Raw genomic sequence first — 16,998 nt, forward strand, 5'->3', positions numbered from 1 at the left:
ATTTTAGTTTGCAGCCAACAGCTTCGAACTTAGCATTTAGTTAACAATCTCTCTGGATATTTTGCATATAAATGAATAAATATGGTGGAAATATGACTTTGAAAAATGAATGAAAACGGGTGACATAACCCAAACCATTGCTGTTATTTCAGAACCTCATCCTGAAATGACAGTGAATGTGTTGAACTCTTTTATTCAACCCAAATGAGTTAAACACAGATTCAAAGCCTCAACCAGTCTGCAGTCGGGTTGTTTGGCATCAAATAACCTTCATTACCAGACTTGGCAGCGGCAACGTTGGTGACAGATTAATCTAATGAAACCAGCAACATTCGGATTCCGACGGACGACTGGACGCAAGCCCGTCTCCTCTGATCCTGAACTAAATCTTAGGAGGCGTTCACATCTGTCTGGTGCCACAGTAAACTCTGGAGTCTGGAGGTCAGCCTGGTTTATTAGGGCCACAACATGACAAGCGGGACAGGAATAAATCCTCCCAGCTGAATTTTCTGCTCCCATTAAAAGACAGTTTATCTACGACACAAATGGAGGGATGTGGAAGTTTATGGCTGGATTGTGGAACGGTGCATTCTGATGAATTATTATTCATCAAGGGCAAATCATAATCTGAAGAACAATGCAGAGATTACACATCAACATGAGGACTGGAATAGACATTAATCATTTATGTTTTTTCAAATTCAGTCACTTTGAGGAGACATTTTGTTCAATAAAATATTTGAAACATTCATAGATGTTTTCTGGATCATAATAAAAAATTGTTTTCTTTAAAAAAAAAAAAAATTATCAAAATGTTACTTGATTTTTGAAACTTTGTCTTTGTTTTAAACCTTCTTAAGAGTTTATTTTAATCTTACCTGCATGTCACAAGAGGCACATCTTAGTTTTGGTTCATTCAGGGGTGACCAAAGTGTGGTCTGTGGGCCATTTGTGGCCCCTGGATTGATTTTGTGTGGCCCACGTTTGGCCGCCAGCACAGGTAGTTGATGCAGATAGAGACTTTTCGTTTGTAAATGGGGGAAAAATATTATAAACAAATTAAAGTGTTATAATGAAAATGTTTGATTCAATAAAGTATTTTTTTTTTGCATTCTTTTTGGTTTTAAAGTAAACAGGAAAACATCTACGAAGTGACTTTTCCTCAAAAGCAGACTGCACCAAAATCTGCTTTTGATGAATTTATCAAACATCAATAAATATATGAAATTCTATCCCAAAAGGGACAAAAATCCTGTGTTTTATAGCTGAGACAAATTGAATACCTTTATTTTAATAAGGCATTGAAACTTTTAGGTATCCAGTGACTCATTCTTACAAAATGTTTGACTATTTTATTTTAATTATTACATTTAGTTTATTGTTGAGCAGGTAAAATTTTTAAAGAAATTATATATTTTTGAGTTTACAGCTTGCTAACTGAATTTAGCTTCAAATTAAGTATTTAGTTAGCAAGCTAACTGACTACGGTGGAAATATGACTTTGAAAAATGAAGCTTAATACAGATTAAATAACCCAAATTATTGGTGATATTTCAGAACCTCAATTGTTCAACTCAGATGAGTTTAACTCAGATTCAAAACATTAAAGATCAATTAGTCTGTAGTCAAAACAGTTTAATAACAGTTAGCTGCAAACTCAAATATTTAGCTTGAAACTAGGTATTTAGTAGCAAGCTAACTGTCTAGCTTGCTAACTAGGCTAAAAAGTTACCTCTGAACAAAATATTTAGTTCGCAAACTAACTAGTTTTGGGCCACCAAGTAATTCTGACTTGAGAAATTTTATGACAAAAAGTTTTGACACCCCTGGGTTGCCCTTCACTTTCTGAGTTAAAAACTTAAAAGACTTTGGAGCAAAGAGGAACTTAACATTAAATATGTTGGATTTAATTCTGTGCAAGATTTTGAGCTGACAGAAATCCCGGTGAGAACTGTTCAGATCCTGAAACTCGGTCGGCTCTCTGTGATGGACAGGTGTCTGTCCTGGCCCAGTTTGAGGTTCATAATACAGGATTACAGATCGCTGAGGGAAGCTGCTGCAGCGAGAGAGGGAGATTATCTTCCATAAACACAGAATGATCGCTCAGATTTAAAAATAGCCAAATTACACTGGCAGTAATGCACAATAATCACAGTTGAGGAGTGAATTATTAGCCCCAGCCTGTGAAAATATCATTGTTTATAAAGAGGCAGTACTTTTTAACACAACGTTTCACGGTTAAGAGCACTTATATTAATTTCAACTCAGATTAAATTATTCCACAGAAAGAGAAACATTGTTAGCCAGTTGATGCTATTTGTGCACATTTTAACCTGAATTAGTTGCAGTTAAAGTCTCTCACTCGTCTTCTGAAGAACCTTTTGCCATTTTTTCTTTCAGTGAATCTCTCAACTTTTTTCTGATTTTGCAGAATATTTTTGTTCAGTCAGTGATTTTCACTCTGGGTTTCTGGAGCGGATTTTTCACCAGAACTAAGGTTCTTCATTTAAAGCTCTCAAATATTCTTCTTTATTTACGGTTCAAAATTCAATTCAAAAATGCATCATGAAAGTTTTTGCAGCGTATCTGAAATATTTTGGTGTAACTCTGCAAAGGTTGTTCAGGGCTTTGATTTTGTTTTTTTGCAGTAATTCTTGAAAAAATAGAAAATTATCCGTTTCAAACTTTTAGAGCTTAAGATAATCTTTAAAATCCAAACTGATTCCTTTATTTTTGGAGTGATGCTCAGATGCTTACAAGGTGCATAAATTGGGATGAAGTTCCTCAGTTTTTAATAGATTTTATAAAAAGTCAGGGAGATTTAACTACACTGTTGCATAAAAATGGTGTTCAGCTGCTACTTTCACAGAGTGCACACAATGAAGTAGATCCTATTTTGACATAAAAATTTAAATAATACTGAACATTTCAGGAAACTGACATTTTTTCTCACTTCAAACGGTTGGAATCGGAAGAGCTGACAGAAACTTTCAGAAAAAGTTTGCAGAAACTTTGTGTTTTGTTTGCAGTGGGAGTAATTTTTTAAAAATGGCAAACCTTTGTTTCTCAACGAGTTCACCCTGAAAACAGGCTGCAAGATGCTGAAGGAAGTCTAAAACCTCAGCTATGCATAGCTGTTCAAGCAGAAGGAATCTGCACAAGTTTGACTATTATTCCAGGTTTGCACTGAAGAAAGGTCAGATTATGTTTTGCCATAAAGAGGAAAGACAAAAACCAGAACAAATAATAATATTATTTGTACAGATAAGTTTAAAACTTAATTATTTAGACAGTATTTGTTTGCAGATGTGTTGCAGTAAATCAGTAAATCCAGAGAACCGACTAAGATTTAATAAATCTGAAGTAGTGGAGTGGATTCAGAGCTCAAATGTAGTGAAACGTGGTAGAAACTGGTCAAACCCCAGAACTTCACAAAATGGGTTCACTAATCTGAACCCATTTTAACCCCAGTATAAATAAAAACTCTCTAATTTACAGTAAAATACCGGCAGACAGAATTTAACCGTAGATTAGAGAGTTTTCTTGTTTTTTTACAGTGCAACAGTAGCTGCCAGGTGAAAAAATGTCCTCATTTTTCCTCAACATGCTGATATATTTTGGTTAACAGGAATAATTTCACTGAAAATGAATCTATTATTGTCCAAAGAATAAGAATCAGTATGAGTCAGTGTGTGATTTTCTTTAGATAAATAAAGAGGAACTTTGACTCATCAAGAGTTTATTTATTTTTTTAACCGTCTGTGTTTCCGGCTCCATCCAGTCAAAGCAGATTCTGGTTTTGTTTTTGATTTCTGGACATCCAACAGCATCTGGTGCGGCAGTGTTGAAGTAAAACTAACTTATGAGTAACTTTTCAACAAGACAGAGGAGCTTGTTTTAGGAAAATTATTTCTTCATCTCCATGAAATAGTTTTAGTTCCTCTGGGAGATTATTTTACATAAAACAAGGGAAATACTTTGAAAACATTTTTCATCAATATTAAGGAATTATTGACTTCATGTTGCTCTCAGATTTGTTGATTTTAGAAATCTTTTAGCATAATTCAATATTTCAAACAGATTCTGTTTAAGAAATGGCATTAGTAAATTACTGGTGTGGCTATTAAAATGAATTAGTTTTAGTTTAATTAATTAGTTGAGATCCGTTTGGATAGATTTTTGTTGTAGTCAATTAAATAGACATTTGAATAAAAACATGATAAGAGCAACAAGAAATGTGTAAGGATGCAAATACTTCTCCTCAGTGCTATAAATGATGAACACATGAAGAAAAAAAGGACAAAAAGTGTCAGAAGTCAAGACAGCAGCTAAAAACGGTCAATTTTGAGAAATCAGTCCAGCTCCAATCAGTCACTGGCCCAAATCCTTCTGACTGATGAACTTTCTAAAATCCTGAGCACTAATAATCTGGGTCATAATCTGGAAGCAGTAAGACGTAATTTCAACATAAACCGGATGCAGGAAGGCGCTCCTCACAAAAAAAGAGCCAATAATAAAAAGAGAAATTGTCCAAGAGCCAAAAACTCACTCAGAACTCCAGAAAAACCCAAACATCCTAAACTCACTGCGTAACACTCCACTGCTGAAGAAAAGCTTTAAACTTTGACATGGAAGGAACAACAAACAGGGAACTTAGACTTTTCAAACTCCTGCAGACCTAAAATGTGTTTGTTGTTCTGAATTGTTGTAGTTTTCACTCCTGCAGAACATCAAGACGTCCCAGGAGAACATTTTGTACTTTTTCTTGTTGCAGAGCAGCTTGACTCTACTGTTACTTTTCAGAATATACAAACCACTTATAAAAGCATCTTCGACTGAACGCATCACAACTGGATTCAGTCATCAATATTAATATAAACTCGTAATGACCAGAAAAAAAGGGAAGTTTCTTCCTTTTCTTAGCTTTTTTTTTTTTACTTATATGCTATCAACACTGCAAAACACAAAATATTACCAAGTAGTTCTGTCGAGTTTCTAGTGCAAAAATTTTAGTTCACTTACAAGTAATAATTCAGCAACATATAGGAGCTTAATATTATTTTTAAAAAAAGAATGTCTTGTTATCAGTGAAATAATCTGCCAGTGGAAGTAATACGTTTTATAAATATTAAAGGATTTTTGACTTTGGATCTGATATCCTGCAGAAGTTAGTTTTGTAAAATGGTGTATCAGTGTTACTGTAGATAGAAGAAAAAGGAGTTTGATGCCAAAAAACTCAGAAATTTTTAGATTCATTTCACAGTTTCTAGAAAAAGGTTGGACATTTCTGAGCTCAGAAAGTAAAGAAAATTGTAGGAAAATCTCAGATGTTGAGGTTAATTTCACATATTTTGTAGAAAAAACTTTGAAACTTTCTGAGCTTGTAAAGTGGAAAATTTTCAATTTTTGTAAATTTTCTGAGTTTCAAAAGCCGGAAAGTCTTGAGCTTTAAAACTCAAAAATTTCCAAATTTTCAGGAGAGAATTTCTGAGAGTAATCTCAAAATTTCTTTAAAAAAAAAATCTCAAATGTTTGACTTTTGGAGCTCTGAAATGTCCAAGATTTGTCTATAAAATTTCTGATTTTTTTTGGCAGAAACTTACTGATATTTCACACCTTTAAAGTTTTGTCTTGTTTAAGGGTACAGCTAGAAAGTGGACCATACATGGTAACATTTTGTCCTTTTGCAGTGAAATCTTTTACATCTTTTGTCTTCAGGAGTTTCTTTGAGAGTCAGTCATGTCAGCCAGGCTTCTTCTCAGTAAAATCCAAGTAAAACCGGAGAAAACAGATTTAAAATCTCCTTTCTCTGTGGTTTTAGCTCAGCTGTGAAGTTTCTCCTCCTGGTCTGCGGCTCCTCAGCTCTCACCTGATAGGCCACCATGTTGAGGAAGTAGCTGTAGACGCTGGTGCGGCTCATCCCCTGCGTGGCCGACATCGTCCCTCTCATGTGTTTGTCGTCGACCACCGAAGCTCTACATTTGGCCATGAACTTCCAGCACCGGCAGCTTTTTCCCCAGAGAGAGCGCCTCACATCCTCCAGGAGGCCGGAGTCAGAGGATTAACGGTGATCCGGTCCGGTGGGGCCCCCTGCAGCCCAGAGCCTCAGCCCGAGCCCCGGCCGCACCGCCTGGCAGGAGAACCGCTTGCTTTGTTGCCCATGTCCTGAGTCAGGTCGCTCTGCGGCTGTGTCGGCTGCTGCCAGGAGAGAGGAGAGGGAGAAGCGGAGGCGAAACCCGGCAGCCTTCCTCATCCCTCGCCCCCCCCAGACCGGTCAGATTAAAGGAGGGAGGGGAGTTTGACATGGACCATGTGTCCGTCCCATCTGTCCGTTCTGTCCCTTCCCCCAGTAGAACATCTTCCTCTCAACATGAAGCACTGGATGCTTTAACCCTCCACAGGCCTCCTGCAGAGCTGCACTGCAAAAACTCTCAATCTGACCAAGAATTTTGGTCGAGTTTCTGCTCTAAATATCTAAGTTCACTTAAAAAAAGACTAAAATAACTCTTGTGAAAGATAAGTTAATAATTCCTTAAATTCCTTAAAGTGATGAAAAAGTTCCACAGGCAGATTATTTCACTTATGCACTGTAAACAAAAACACTGTAGAATTTACCGGCAGCAGGGTTGGCAGCCAGTTACTGTAATTTATACAGTAAAGAAATTACAGTAACTTTATTACAGTTTTACTGTAATTAGATTAGTGTTACTGTAATTTCTTTAGAATAGAACATTAATTGTGCAACATGGTTACTGTGATTTCATCATATTTTTATCATGAAACGGCATGCTTTGCTAGCTTTTAAAAGTTTAAATGTGAACTCTCTGCCAAACTCTCAAAAAAATGTTTTATTCTTTTAATTAAAAATTGCTTTATTTTAATGTCAATTTAAATCTGACAAACAGAAGCAAAACAAAATATAATATTTTTCAGCAGCAATATTTGCTTCTTACATAGAAATCAAAATATTGCAACCAAAGTGAAAAATAAAAACACAACTGATACATTTACAATCATGATAATATGACACTGAAAACAATTAATTAAATAATCTTTACTAAAACAAAAAACTGTAATCGCAATCAAAATGGAAATTACAGTCCAATCCTGTAATTGACTGTAATGTTCTAGTTAAATGTTATTTTTGGGATTACAGATGGAGAATAGCATCTTTCTAAGTCTGGGATATTTATGTTTATTAATATGCAGTGTCCTATTGAAATGAAATCAGATCAGCCAGGTTTGTAACATTTGTTGGTCACAGAAAACTTGTTTTGAATCAATCACTCAAGTTTCTTTATAAAGCACATTTCAGCAGCCAGGCGGTTCAAAGTGCTTTAAAATATTGTGAAAAATGGGTAAAAAATTAGACATTTGCAGAGTTCAGGTCAGTGCAGATTTCAGAAATGAAACATTTTTGTTGCAACATAACAGAGAAAACGTTTCTACTGTTTTCTAATTCTGAATGTAAAATCTTTTAGATTTACATCTTTTGTCTTGAGCTGAGTTTGGAGCTGAACGTGTTCCTGTAAACGCTCAGTGGTCTGAATCAGCGGTGAAACGCCACGCTGCAGAGCAGTGACGATGATGACGATGATGACGAGCTGGAAGAGAGGGAGCCAGATTATATTTGGGTTAGTGTGCGGCGGGGCGAGCAGCGGGATAATCCTGGTGCTGCTCAGCCCTCCTCTCCCTCAGGATGACCTTCATCGGCCCGGACCAGGTTTTAAAAGCTGCGGCCTGTTTCTGTGGCTGAGAGACGTCCGGCGTGTTTCACTGCATTTCATCCTCTGAGTTCTGATCCGACTGTAAAATCAACCGTCAGAAACACAGAACCGCCTGGTTCCCATTTCTGTTCTCAGATCTGAGATTTTTGAATATTTCTCTGTCATTTTCACTCACTGGCTGTATTACAGTTACAGGAGGGTAAAGTACTCAAGTAAGAGTAAAACTACTTCAACATATTTTTACTCAAGTAAAAGTTAAAAGTAGCCATTCATGAAATTACACAAGTAAGAGTGAAAAAAGTATTTGCAAAAGTACTGAGTAACTGATCAAATGATCAATCATTTAATATTTAAAAATCATCAGACGGACTAAAATGTAGTTAAGTGGAAATTTTGGTATTTTAAGGATGAAAATGACAATAATTTATATAAGTAACAAAAAATATCAAAATCAGGCAAATCTGTTTTATTTCCATATAAAAATTACAAAACTTTCACAAAAACAAGAGGTGTGTGTGTGTGTGTGTGTGTGTGTGTGTGTGTGTGTGTGTGTGTGTGTGTGTGCGTGTGTGTGTGTGTGTGTGTGTGTGTGTGTGTGTGTGTGTGTGTGTGTGTGTGTGTGTGTGTGTGTGTGTGTGTGTGTGTGTGTGTGCGTGTGTGTGTGGGTGTGTGTGTGTGTGTGTGTGCGTGTGTGTGTGGGTGTGTGTGTGTGTGGGGTGAATTTTTGGTTAAATTTGTTTTTCATTCAGTGGGTAGAAAATCCAGAAGTTTTACTCAAGCAAGAATAGAAATACTTCATAATAAAATCATTCAAATAAAAGTAAAAAGTACACCGTAGTAATTCTTTTTCCAAAACGTTACTAAGTAAATGTAATTAATTAAATGTAACTAGTTACTATCAACTCTGATTACTGTGGTTGTCTTGAAAATAATTTTTTTTATATAAATGAGGATTTTTGAAACTTTCTGAAATTTAAAAGTACTTGAATCAATAAAAACTGTAATTTAATCAATTAATTCACAATTCAGCAAAGACTATTTAAACTATTTTCGTGATTTGAAACATTTAAATGTAAAAAAAAAAAATGAAAACAGAAGAAATATTTTTAAATCTTCTGAAAGCACAATATAATAATTATTTTAAAATATTACTTTAATATAAAACCAGATAGTCACAGAATACATAAAAAGTCCTTCAAAAGCAGGAAAAATATATTTTTCATCCAATTACAATATTTTAGATGAGAAACAACTGATCTGCTGCAGAATGAAGCTGATCTTTGACTTTTTAAATTTTATTTTCTGCCCCTGCATTTGCTTTAAGACTCTTGTTGTTGTTGTTCTGTCTGTGCCGTAAGAGTCTCTGTCTGTCCAGATTCACTTTAGTGGAAATGCTAAATAAATAGGAGGTTAAATAAGAGGAAAGCATCAGAGCTTCACACTCAGCTAAGAGGCTTGGACTTACAGACGCAGTGAACCGAGACTCTCCCAGAACCTTCTAGTAAATCTGCAGCCGCAGGATTACAGGCCTGACCCGGGTGGGGATGGGGAGCGACCCGACAACCGGCGTGTCAGAATTTAGCATTTCTTAGAACTGGTATTCGTACCAATTTTCTTGCTCATCTGATTTTATTACCAAAAATTCTCTAACGGATGGAGTGAAGAAAAGCCAAACACACAAACTGACCAAACTGAGACGTGGAAACCAAAAAAACAACAAAGGACAAACCCAATAGAAATGTGTGTGACGGTGTGTAGATAGAGGAAAAAAGAGGAATAAATCCACCAAAAAAATCTGAAATTTTATAGGAAAATGATTGAGCTTCAAAAGAAGAACATTTTTGAATCTACAATCTCAGAAAATGTCCAAGTTTTTTCTAGAAAATATGTGAAATTGATCTTAGTTTTTTCTCTCAAAGGTTTGACTTTTCAAGCTCAGACATTTATTTTCTGGGGGACGTTTACTCCTTTGGCATAAATACTCACAGAACTAACTTGCATGAAACTTTTCAGGAAATTATAAGAACTTATTTTATGAGATTTTGAGATCTCAAAAATGTGAAATTAATCTCAATAATTTGCTCGAAAAAATCAAAATGCTTTTACTTTCAAAACTGAAGTTTTCAAAAGTCATAACATTTTTAATTTAAAATCAGAAATGTTTGCTTTTTTCTGATAATAATTTTTTTGGCATAAATTTACTTTTAATTTTTCTAGCTACGATGGTCCGAATAAGCTGTGAGTAAAAATAGTCCCAAAAAATGCTGAATGACCAAATTATAAATCCAGACCACAAAACAAGTGTAACATCTATAGAAATGACAAATTTAAATCATTGGAAAGAACTGAAAAAATATTTTAAAAGATATCAAACCTACGGATTCAAAATGGCCACAAAGAAATGCAAAATGAAACTTGGAGATTCAGAACAAAGTCACACCAAAATGAGAATCGAAGGAACCGCAGAGACCCACTTCACAGCGAGAAGAACCGTCCAACACGGTTCTGTTTCTGTAAGATGTTTTCAGATTTCCTTCTCTGACACCAACATTCACAAAGATCTAAAAAACCAACACGACTCCAAAAGGCTCACAAAAAGGGTCTCAAACAACAGCAGTTTGGCAAAAAGGATGTTTAAAATACATAAATAAACACAGATATATTGCTGAGACGTTGGAGGGATTCGGTTACGGGATTCAAATCAAGGCGGGCCTGAGTTTGGATATTTAAGTTAAATGTGTTTATGAAGTGATTTTCTCTGCATGTGAAGCAACAAAAACTAGCAACTACAAAAGAGGAAGCATCTGGTAATTAATAAGTGACCCCGCTTTCATTTGTTATGTAGTTGTACTGCTGAAACTGCAAGAAACACAAAATCTTACCAAGAAAAAACTTTTTTTTCTAGACAATTTTAGAGATTAATCTTAAAATCTTTTCTCGCAATTTTTTTCAATTTTGAAGCTCAGAAATTTTCATGTTTTTTCGGGAAACTTTCTGAAATTAATCTTTTCTATCTAAAAAGACACTAATACACCTCCATACAAAACTAAAGTTACTTTTAAGTTATTTTAGTTTGGGTTTTTTTCAAGTGTACTAAGATATTTGCACTAGAAACTAGACCAATATAATTTGTAACATCTTGAGTTACTGTACTGGAAACACATTCATGCTAAATGACGCAATAAGAAACTTGCACCTTTTTTCATAAATCAGCGGGTAAAGGTAATCGCAACGTTTGTTTCCAGAAGCGTCTCCTCCGGCTTCAACAGCAGCCATTGTTTTACGTAATGTGATTTGTTTGCTGCAGCCTGAACTGGGTGTAAAGCAGCGATTCCAGGCAACAAACACGTGTTGCTCTGAGTCCAGCCTGCAGCCCGGCATTCCTGGGGGCCCGTTCGCTCACGGATAATTGCTGCTGCCTTGTGGGAGAAGAGGAAGTACCAAAGAGAACAAACAAAAACAAATTAGGAGATGCAAATGGCCGCATGAGTGAACGCGCTCGATCTATGGTTTCAATAGGCTTGCGTAATAATAGCTGGATCCAGGCCAAGCCTTGTTTGGGAAACAGAAGGAGGAGGCAGGAAAAATGCTGCATCCATTATGCATTGAGTAGTATTCCTACACGGGATTATAACTAACGGTTTTGTTTTTATTTGTTTACTGTGAGTAAATAAACAGCAGAGTAAATCACCAGTAGGAACAGAAACCCAGTGAACCCATTTCTGAGGAAAAACGTCTTTTTATCTGCTGCCTTGTCATTGTGAGTTACTCAACATCCTGAAGACAATTTCAAACCAGTTTCCACTGCAGTCCACTCTTTTATTAGTTCCTTCAGAGGATTCTCAGCTTGTAATTATTAGCAAGTTTTCACCCAACAAAAGTCAGATTGTAAAAAGTACAAAGTTTAAAGAACTACAATTATCTATGATAAGAGTTTTATTATAATTATACCCTCAAACTTCCAGATATACAGGATAAAGGATTTCAACTATTTCTCCAATTGTTTTTGCATTTTCTTTCCAATTAATAAAACTTTATTGTGATCTTTTACAGCCTTTTCCAATGTGTTCATCAATGCATGTTAACGTATATTTGGAGTTTGAAATATTAAAATAGCCAGTTGTGAGCATTTTTAGAGGGTCTCATCTCTTCATCCAGATGGACAAAATTTATTTTATTTTAGAATTTATTTTTAAGTTTATGATGTTGATAATGGGACAGGGACAAAAGTATGGAAGTACAAATACTTTTTCATTTGGAGGAGTCAATGTGACAGGTTTAAATCTAAAAACTCTGTTTCAACTGTCAAGCCTGGTGGTGGCATCATTATGATGTGGGATTCACATGGAACAAGCTACTAAAAGCTTTGTTAGCAGTTTCATCTTTTGGAATTTAATGAAGGCTGATCTTTTGAAGGAATACATCTTCTTCTGCTTCCTAGCATACAGAACTCTTTCCTTACATTAGGGAACATGATCTAATTTGTACAATTTCACACAAAATGAGTGATAATTGGAATATTTCTTGTCTTGGAATGGAGGAGTGTGGATGCAGTGTGTTGCTTGACAAAGAACACACTTGGCAAAGATCTTATGTGGAATAATCCCATGTGACCTGCTGCACTTTATAAGAAACTACAATTTAAACAAACAACTGATTAGGTTCAAAGGATTGGTGGGCCACAATATCAAGCAAAGGAAGGTGAATACCTGAAGTACTGGAACTTTTGCATGAAGATAGTTTCTTAAAAATAAAAACCTGAGCAGAGTCAGCCTCACCTGAGCTCGAAACAAGCGTCCGGTCATCCTATTCCTGGGGTCAGGAGTAAAGCAGGTTCCAAACAGTCAAACAGCCATCAGTCATAGAGCAGGATGAAGGGGTTCGTACAACGGCAATGACTTCTGATGGGACCTGATGCCATTTCTCAGGTCCCTCACCTCCACGCACATCTCCTGCAGCACCAGGCCAAAAGAGCATTGATGTGGTTTTCAGTCCTGCTTGGGGCACTCAGCTCCAACAGGTTTCTCTTTCCTTTAATCTCATTAAGACGGGGGGATTGTTAAAGCTCAAGTACGTGAAAGAACTAAAAACGTCTGGAGGCAGGAAATCTGTGGTCGGAGAACAAATAAACCTCTTAAAACAGACAGGAATAGCACAGGGAGGAACACAGTGAGACTTTAGTAATCCGGACAGTCAGCAGGTCAATCTGGTTACTGCATTTTCATCATCAACCCTTAAACAGATAACAGTAAAAGAAAAGACTTGTGGTATTTTCAGAACGTACTGATTACTGTCCAAAAGGCAGAATGTATGGCAGTACCTATGCAGATGTTTACACTTTCATGTAAATTCTTACATGACAATGTAAAAATAAAATAAGTTGATATTTGTAAATACACTGTATGGCATGTTTTAAATTGTTATATAAATATAGATCTTTTTGTCTTGTAATTTTATAAATACATAGTATAATCTTATGAAAGCAGCGTACTTTTACAAACCTTTAAAAAGAAACAATTTAGCCCAAAGAAGTATTAAATTAGTATACTTTCTAGTACACTACAAGTGCATGGTCCATAATATAGTTGCTACACTTATACTTAATACAATTAATTATATGTATGCTACTTTTTATTCCCAGTTGCCTCCTAAAATTCTTACTGACTTTACTAAAGGAAGTGCAGCGATTCAAATTAAGAAAGTTGATATTGTACTTAATATTGTCAGTCTTGATCCGATGTCCTTTTAATAAAAGTCGTTACTGTACCAACCTAAATTCCCGCCACAAATAGCAGCATTCTTCTACTTTGAATTTAATGGAAGTGGCAGATCATGTGTTTCCGTTTCCCCGCGGAGCTCTCCTCTCCTACGTAAGCGTCTCCGCCATATTGTGAGTGGCCTTGCAGCTGTGGAAAGCCTCGAGAAGAGCACTTAGCGCTGATATTTTAAACTTTTTCGAGCAAGATGCCTCATTCGTGTGCTGCGCTGGATTGTACAAAGCGATGTACGGTCCAGACCAGAACCTCGGGCGTCACCTTTCACAGGTGAGGCTGAAAAATCACCGTGTTTGGACTGTTTTGGTGGGTTGACGTCATGAACAAAAGTGTCAACTTCCGCGCTCAAATTCCAAAAATTTCTACTCATCTTTTGATTTTATCGGGAAGCTGGCGTTCTCTTTGATGCTGTCTATGAAAACTGGGCTTTTAGAAAAATAAATCTATGTGCCAGTTTCAACTAGATAGCCCTGAACTAACCAGCTGTCCTGGACGACACTGAAGTTAGCATCCTTCTTAGCTTCAGAAAAAGGGCTATTCCGCTGCATTTAACGATTCTGGACTACCTTCGTTGCGCTTTAGGTCGAAATATAATATATTTAAAATGGTCAAACCTGGACTTGATTATCGTATAATAATGGTACATTCTACAACACACAGTCTACAATTGGTAGAACCTTTACTCAATGCCTAAAAACTTATGAATTGGAGATTTTAAGAATTTCTTGGGGCGAGGGGGCTGCAACTTTTCATGGGATCTGGATTTAAATCTCTATAATATACACAGGTTAAACCTAGAGAGAACCAATCTGCACCAGTCGTATATTCTAGAAAACATAACATCAAGAGCAACTTTTTAAATCCAAGTCCACATTAAATTGGACTAAACAATTTGAATATACAATGATACAAATTGTTATTGTAAAACATTTGGTCAATTAGTGAAACGCAAATAATCGTTACTTTTAAGGCTTAAATATCTTATATCTGAAGTTAATGCTGTTAATTTAGCTCTGATTTGTTTTTGTTTTTCTGCACTTTTATTTATAATTTTTTCTGATAAAGTACTTTTAAAGTTGAATTGAGTATATGGTCAGCTCCAACCTGAACATAACTACTTTATGCCTATAAAACAGAGTTTGTGATTTGTGTAACCTTGATTCATTTGATTAAAACTGTCTGGGTTTTGGTCTTAGCTGTTTAACCATTTTTTTTAAACACTTGATAGGTTCCCAAAAGAAACAAACCTGAGAAAACGATGGGTGAAAGCCATCAGGAGGAAGGGCTTCTCTCCCAACACGTCTACCAGGCTCTGCAGTGAACACTTTAAACAGGAGGACTTTGACAGGACGGGGCAGACTGTCCGACTCAGAGAGGGAGTTGTTCCTTCAATCTTCAGTTTTTCGACCCCTCCTAAAAAGGTAGGTGCATCACTTGGCTTTAAGGGTTGAAAATGTTTTCAATTAGTTTAGCAAAAATTCTTTGAGTAATTTGTGTTTCAAATCAGCGACGGGCAGCTAAAACCACCAAGGCTTTACTCAAGAAAGACGAGAGCAAGGAAGTGGCGAGTGCCCCGCCTCCACCAAAACAAGAACCACCACCCTGTCCTGATTTAGTGAGTTCTGAGCATTTTCTTCTTTATTAGCCCTCACAATCAGTGGTCACTGCCTGTCTATGTCTGGTGGTCATGTTACCGTGCCTGATCCTTGTGTCGTACTAGGACCACTCCTATGCACTGCCTCCATCTTTGGGCGATCTGAAGGTAAAACTCTGCGAGGCGTTGGAAAGAGTGGAGAGTCTGGAAAGAGAAATGAGGAACGCCAAGGATCGGGAACGGAGAGCAAAGAATGCGTTGCACGTCCTGGTGGAGGATCTGAAGGGGAAGAACCTCATAAACGAAGAACTAAAACAAAGGCTTGAGTTATCATGAGACGTCATGACAATGTGGACTTGGTGAACATTAATTTAGGTGTAATACACCTTGATAATTCTCATCTGACTTTATAGTTAATATTTTAAGTGACTCAGTATTATTTTAAGCTTTAATTTATAAAAAAAAAAAAAAAAACTTGCCTGTCGTGGAGTTCATCACTGGTATCCTGCTGATGATGATGCTGGAGCATTTTCCATATCAGTGATGCTTCTCCTCCCATGATGGTAGCTGGGACAGCTTGGAGCGCCACTTCAGTTCAATGAGGCATCAGGTATTATTTATCCTGTTATTCATGACTGTCTTTAATGCTCATTTCTTATGACTTTGTCCTGAATTTCACTGTGGTAACAACCTTGATTTTTACTGTGCTCTTAGAATGATACCCATGGTGAACCAAAAGGGTCGACAAAATGTAAACATCACAAAGGAACAACAAAACCACAATGTAATTACAAAACAATTGGCAAAATACAACAACGCCACAAGGAAAAGCCACAAGGTCAAGACAAAACACAAGAAAAAAAAAACACAACAAGCACAAAGAACCACAACAAACTTTTCTTGTAATATAATTTTTGCATTTTGTTGACTCTTCTGGATAACCATAGAAAACAGTCAAAAAACATTTTCCTCTTTAATAAAAATATGTCTCTGTTTTTCAGGGGGTTGATGAAACAACCAGTCTGGTTTGGTATCTCTCCAAGCAAATCTGGAAAACTAAAAGCACAGCACAAGACCGTCTCCCTTCCCCTTTCTCAACTATCGCCCACTCCATCAGCAGAACAGTTTCCACCGCTTTCCTTCAACATTTCTGTTGTCTTTCATTTGCAACTTGGTGCTTAATTTATTTATTTTTCTGTTCAGAAGAATTGTGCTCACCTCAACGAGCAAATCTGAGAGGAATCCCATTTTTGGTACTGACATGCATAAAATCCATGCTGCTGTCTTTTCATTATAGTTTTTAGTTATGCCCTTGGTTGTCTCTCCTTCACCACAATGCCAAACTAAACATTCTTCAAGATTATGGTGGACATGCAAAAAACTGAAAGACCTTTCTGCTGCAAGGGTTTAGTGGAGATGTTGTAGGTCTCTGGAGTGTGTTGTGATGCTGGAAGTGAGGCCTTAGCAGCACAAGACACAAGTTTTGGCAAACAAAAAGTTTTTTAATAAATTTTTTGATGTCTAGTCCTCTTCTTCAGTTTCCTCATAAATCTGACATTTATCAACTTAAACTTTTCTGGATTTTAGTCAGTGGCTTGCACTGCTACCTTGCAGCAAGAGGCTGTGGTGTAGACCTGTGATGAATAAATTTATTTCGGTCCAAATTAAGTAGTTCTGCAGAAACAAGTTAGTTTTGGCCCTTATATACTAAAAGTTTGGCGTTTTACACAGTCTTAACTTTAATCAAAACTGCAAAAAGAAACAATTTTACAGATAAAATCATCCTTTTAAAATTGCTCTTTATATATTTGTTTATATTTTGTTTAATATTTTTTTACACTTAATAAATTTAAAGTTCCGTGTAAGTAAATTAGAGAGACTTACTTCCGGTGTAACCACGTTT

The 16,998-nt window shown here is 36.3% G+C and overlaps 2 protein-coding genes across 4 annotated transcripts in view; one reads left to right on the plus strand and one right to left on the minus strand.

Annotated features, from left to right (window-relative positions):
- The window catches only part of serinc4 (serine incorporator 4), a 30,743-nt gene extending 17,960 nt beyond the window's left edge, over positions 1–12,783 (minus strand). The window contains exon 1 of one of the 2 annotated variants that reach the window (XM_044140828.1): positions 12,506–12,783. In XM_044140828.1, coding sequence (XP_043996763.1) covers positions 12,506–12,532 — 27 coding nt within the window. In that variant the 5' untranslated portion in view covers positions 12,533–12,783. Of the gene's footprint in view, positions 1–5,869; positions 6,225–12,505 lie in introns of those variants that run through there. The other variant, XM_044140819.1, reaches the window with a different exon arrangement.
- Positions 12,784–13,542: 759 nt separating this feature from the next.
- si:ch73-130a3.4 (uncharacterized protein LOC664763 homolog) lies at positions 13,543–16,960 on the plus strand. 2 transcript variants are annotated; one of them, XM_044140967.1, is made up of 5 exons: positions 13,543–13,771; positions 14,730–14,922; positions 15,009–15,116; positions 15,222–15,705; positions 16,097–16,960. In XM_044140967.1, the coding sequence occupies exons 1-4, from the start codon at positions 13,692–13,694 to the stop codon at positions 15,429–15,431; spliced, it is 591 nt and encodes a 196-aa protein (XP_043996902.1). In that variant the 5' UTR covers positions 13,543–13,691; the 3' UTR covers positions 15,432–15,705; positions 16,097–16,960. The 2 variants fall into 2 exon arrangements, with proteins under 2 accessions (XP_043996902.1, XP_043996892.1); XM_044140957.1 differs by lacking the exon at positions 16,097–16,960 and adding an exon at positions 15,810–16,012 and having other exon boundaries at positions 13,578–13,771.
- Positions 16,961–16,998: the final 38 nt, after the last annotated feature.

The sequence above is a fragment of the Gambusia affinis genome, linkage group LG02 (genome assembly GCF_019740435.1).
Source record: "Gambusia affinis linkage group LG02, SWU_Gaff_1.0, whole genome shotgun sequence".
In the NCBI taxonomy this organism is placed as follows: Eukaryota; Metazoa; Chordata; class Actinopteri; order Cyprinodontiformes; family Poeciliidae; genus Gambusia; species Gambusia affinis.

Excerpts from the sequence above, each read along its gene's own strand:
- si:ch73-130a3.4 (XM_044140967.1), top strand. The coding sequence starts at position 13,692 with ATGCCTCATTCGTGTGCTGCGCTGGATTGTACAAAGCGATGTACGGTC. Across the intron at positions 13,772-14,729 it reads TCGGGCGTCACCTTTCACAG|GTTCCCAAAAGAAACAAACC; the intron begins GTGAGGCTGAAA and ends AACACTTGATAG. Across the intron at positions 15,117-15,221 it reads CACCACCCTGTCCTGATTTA|GACCACTCCTATGCACTGCC; the intron begins GTGAGTTCTGAG and ends GTGTCGTACTAG.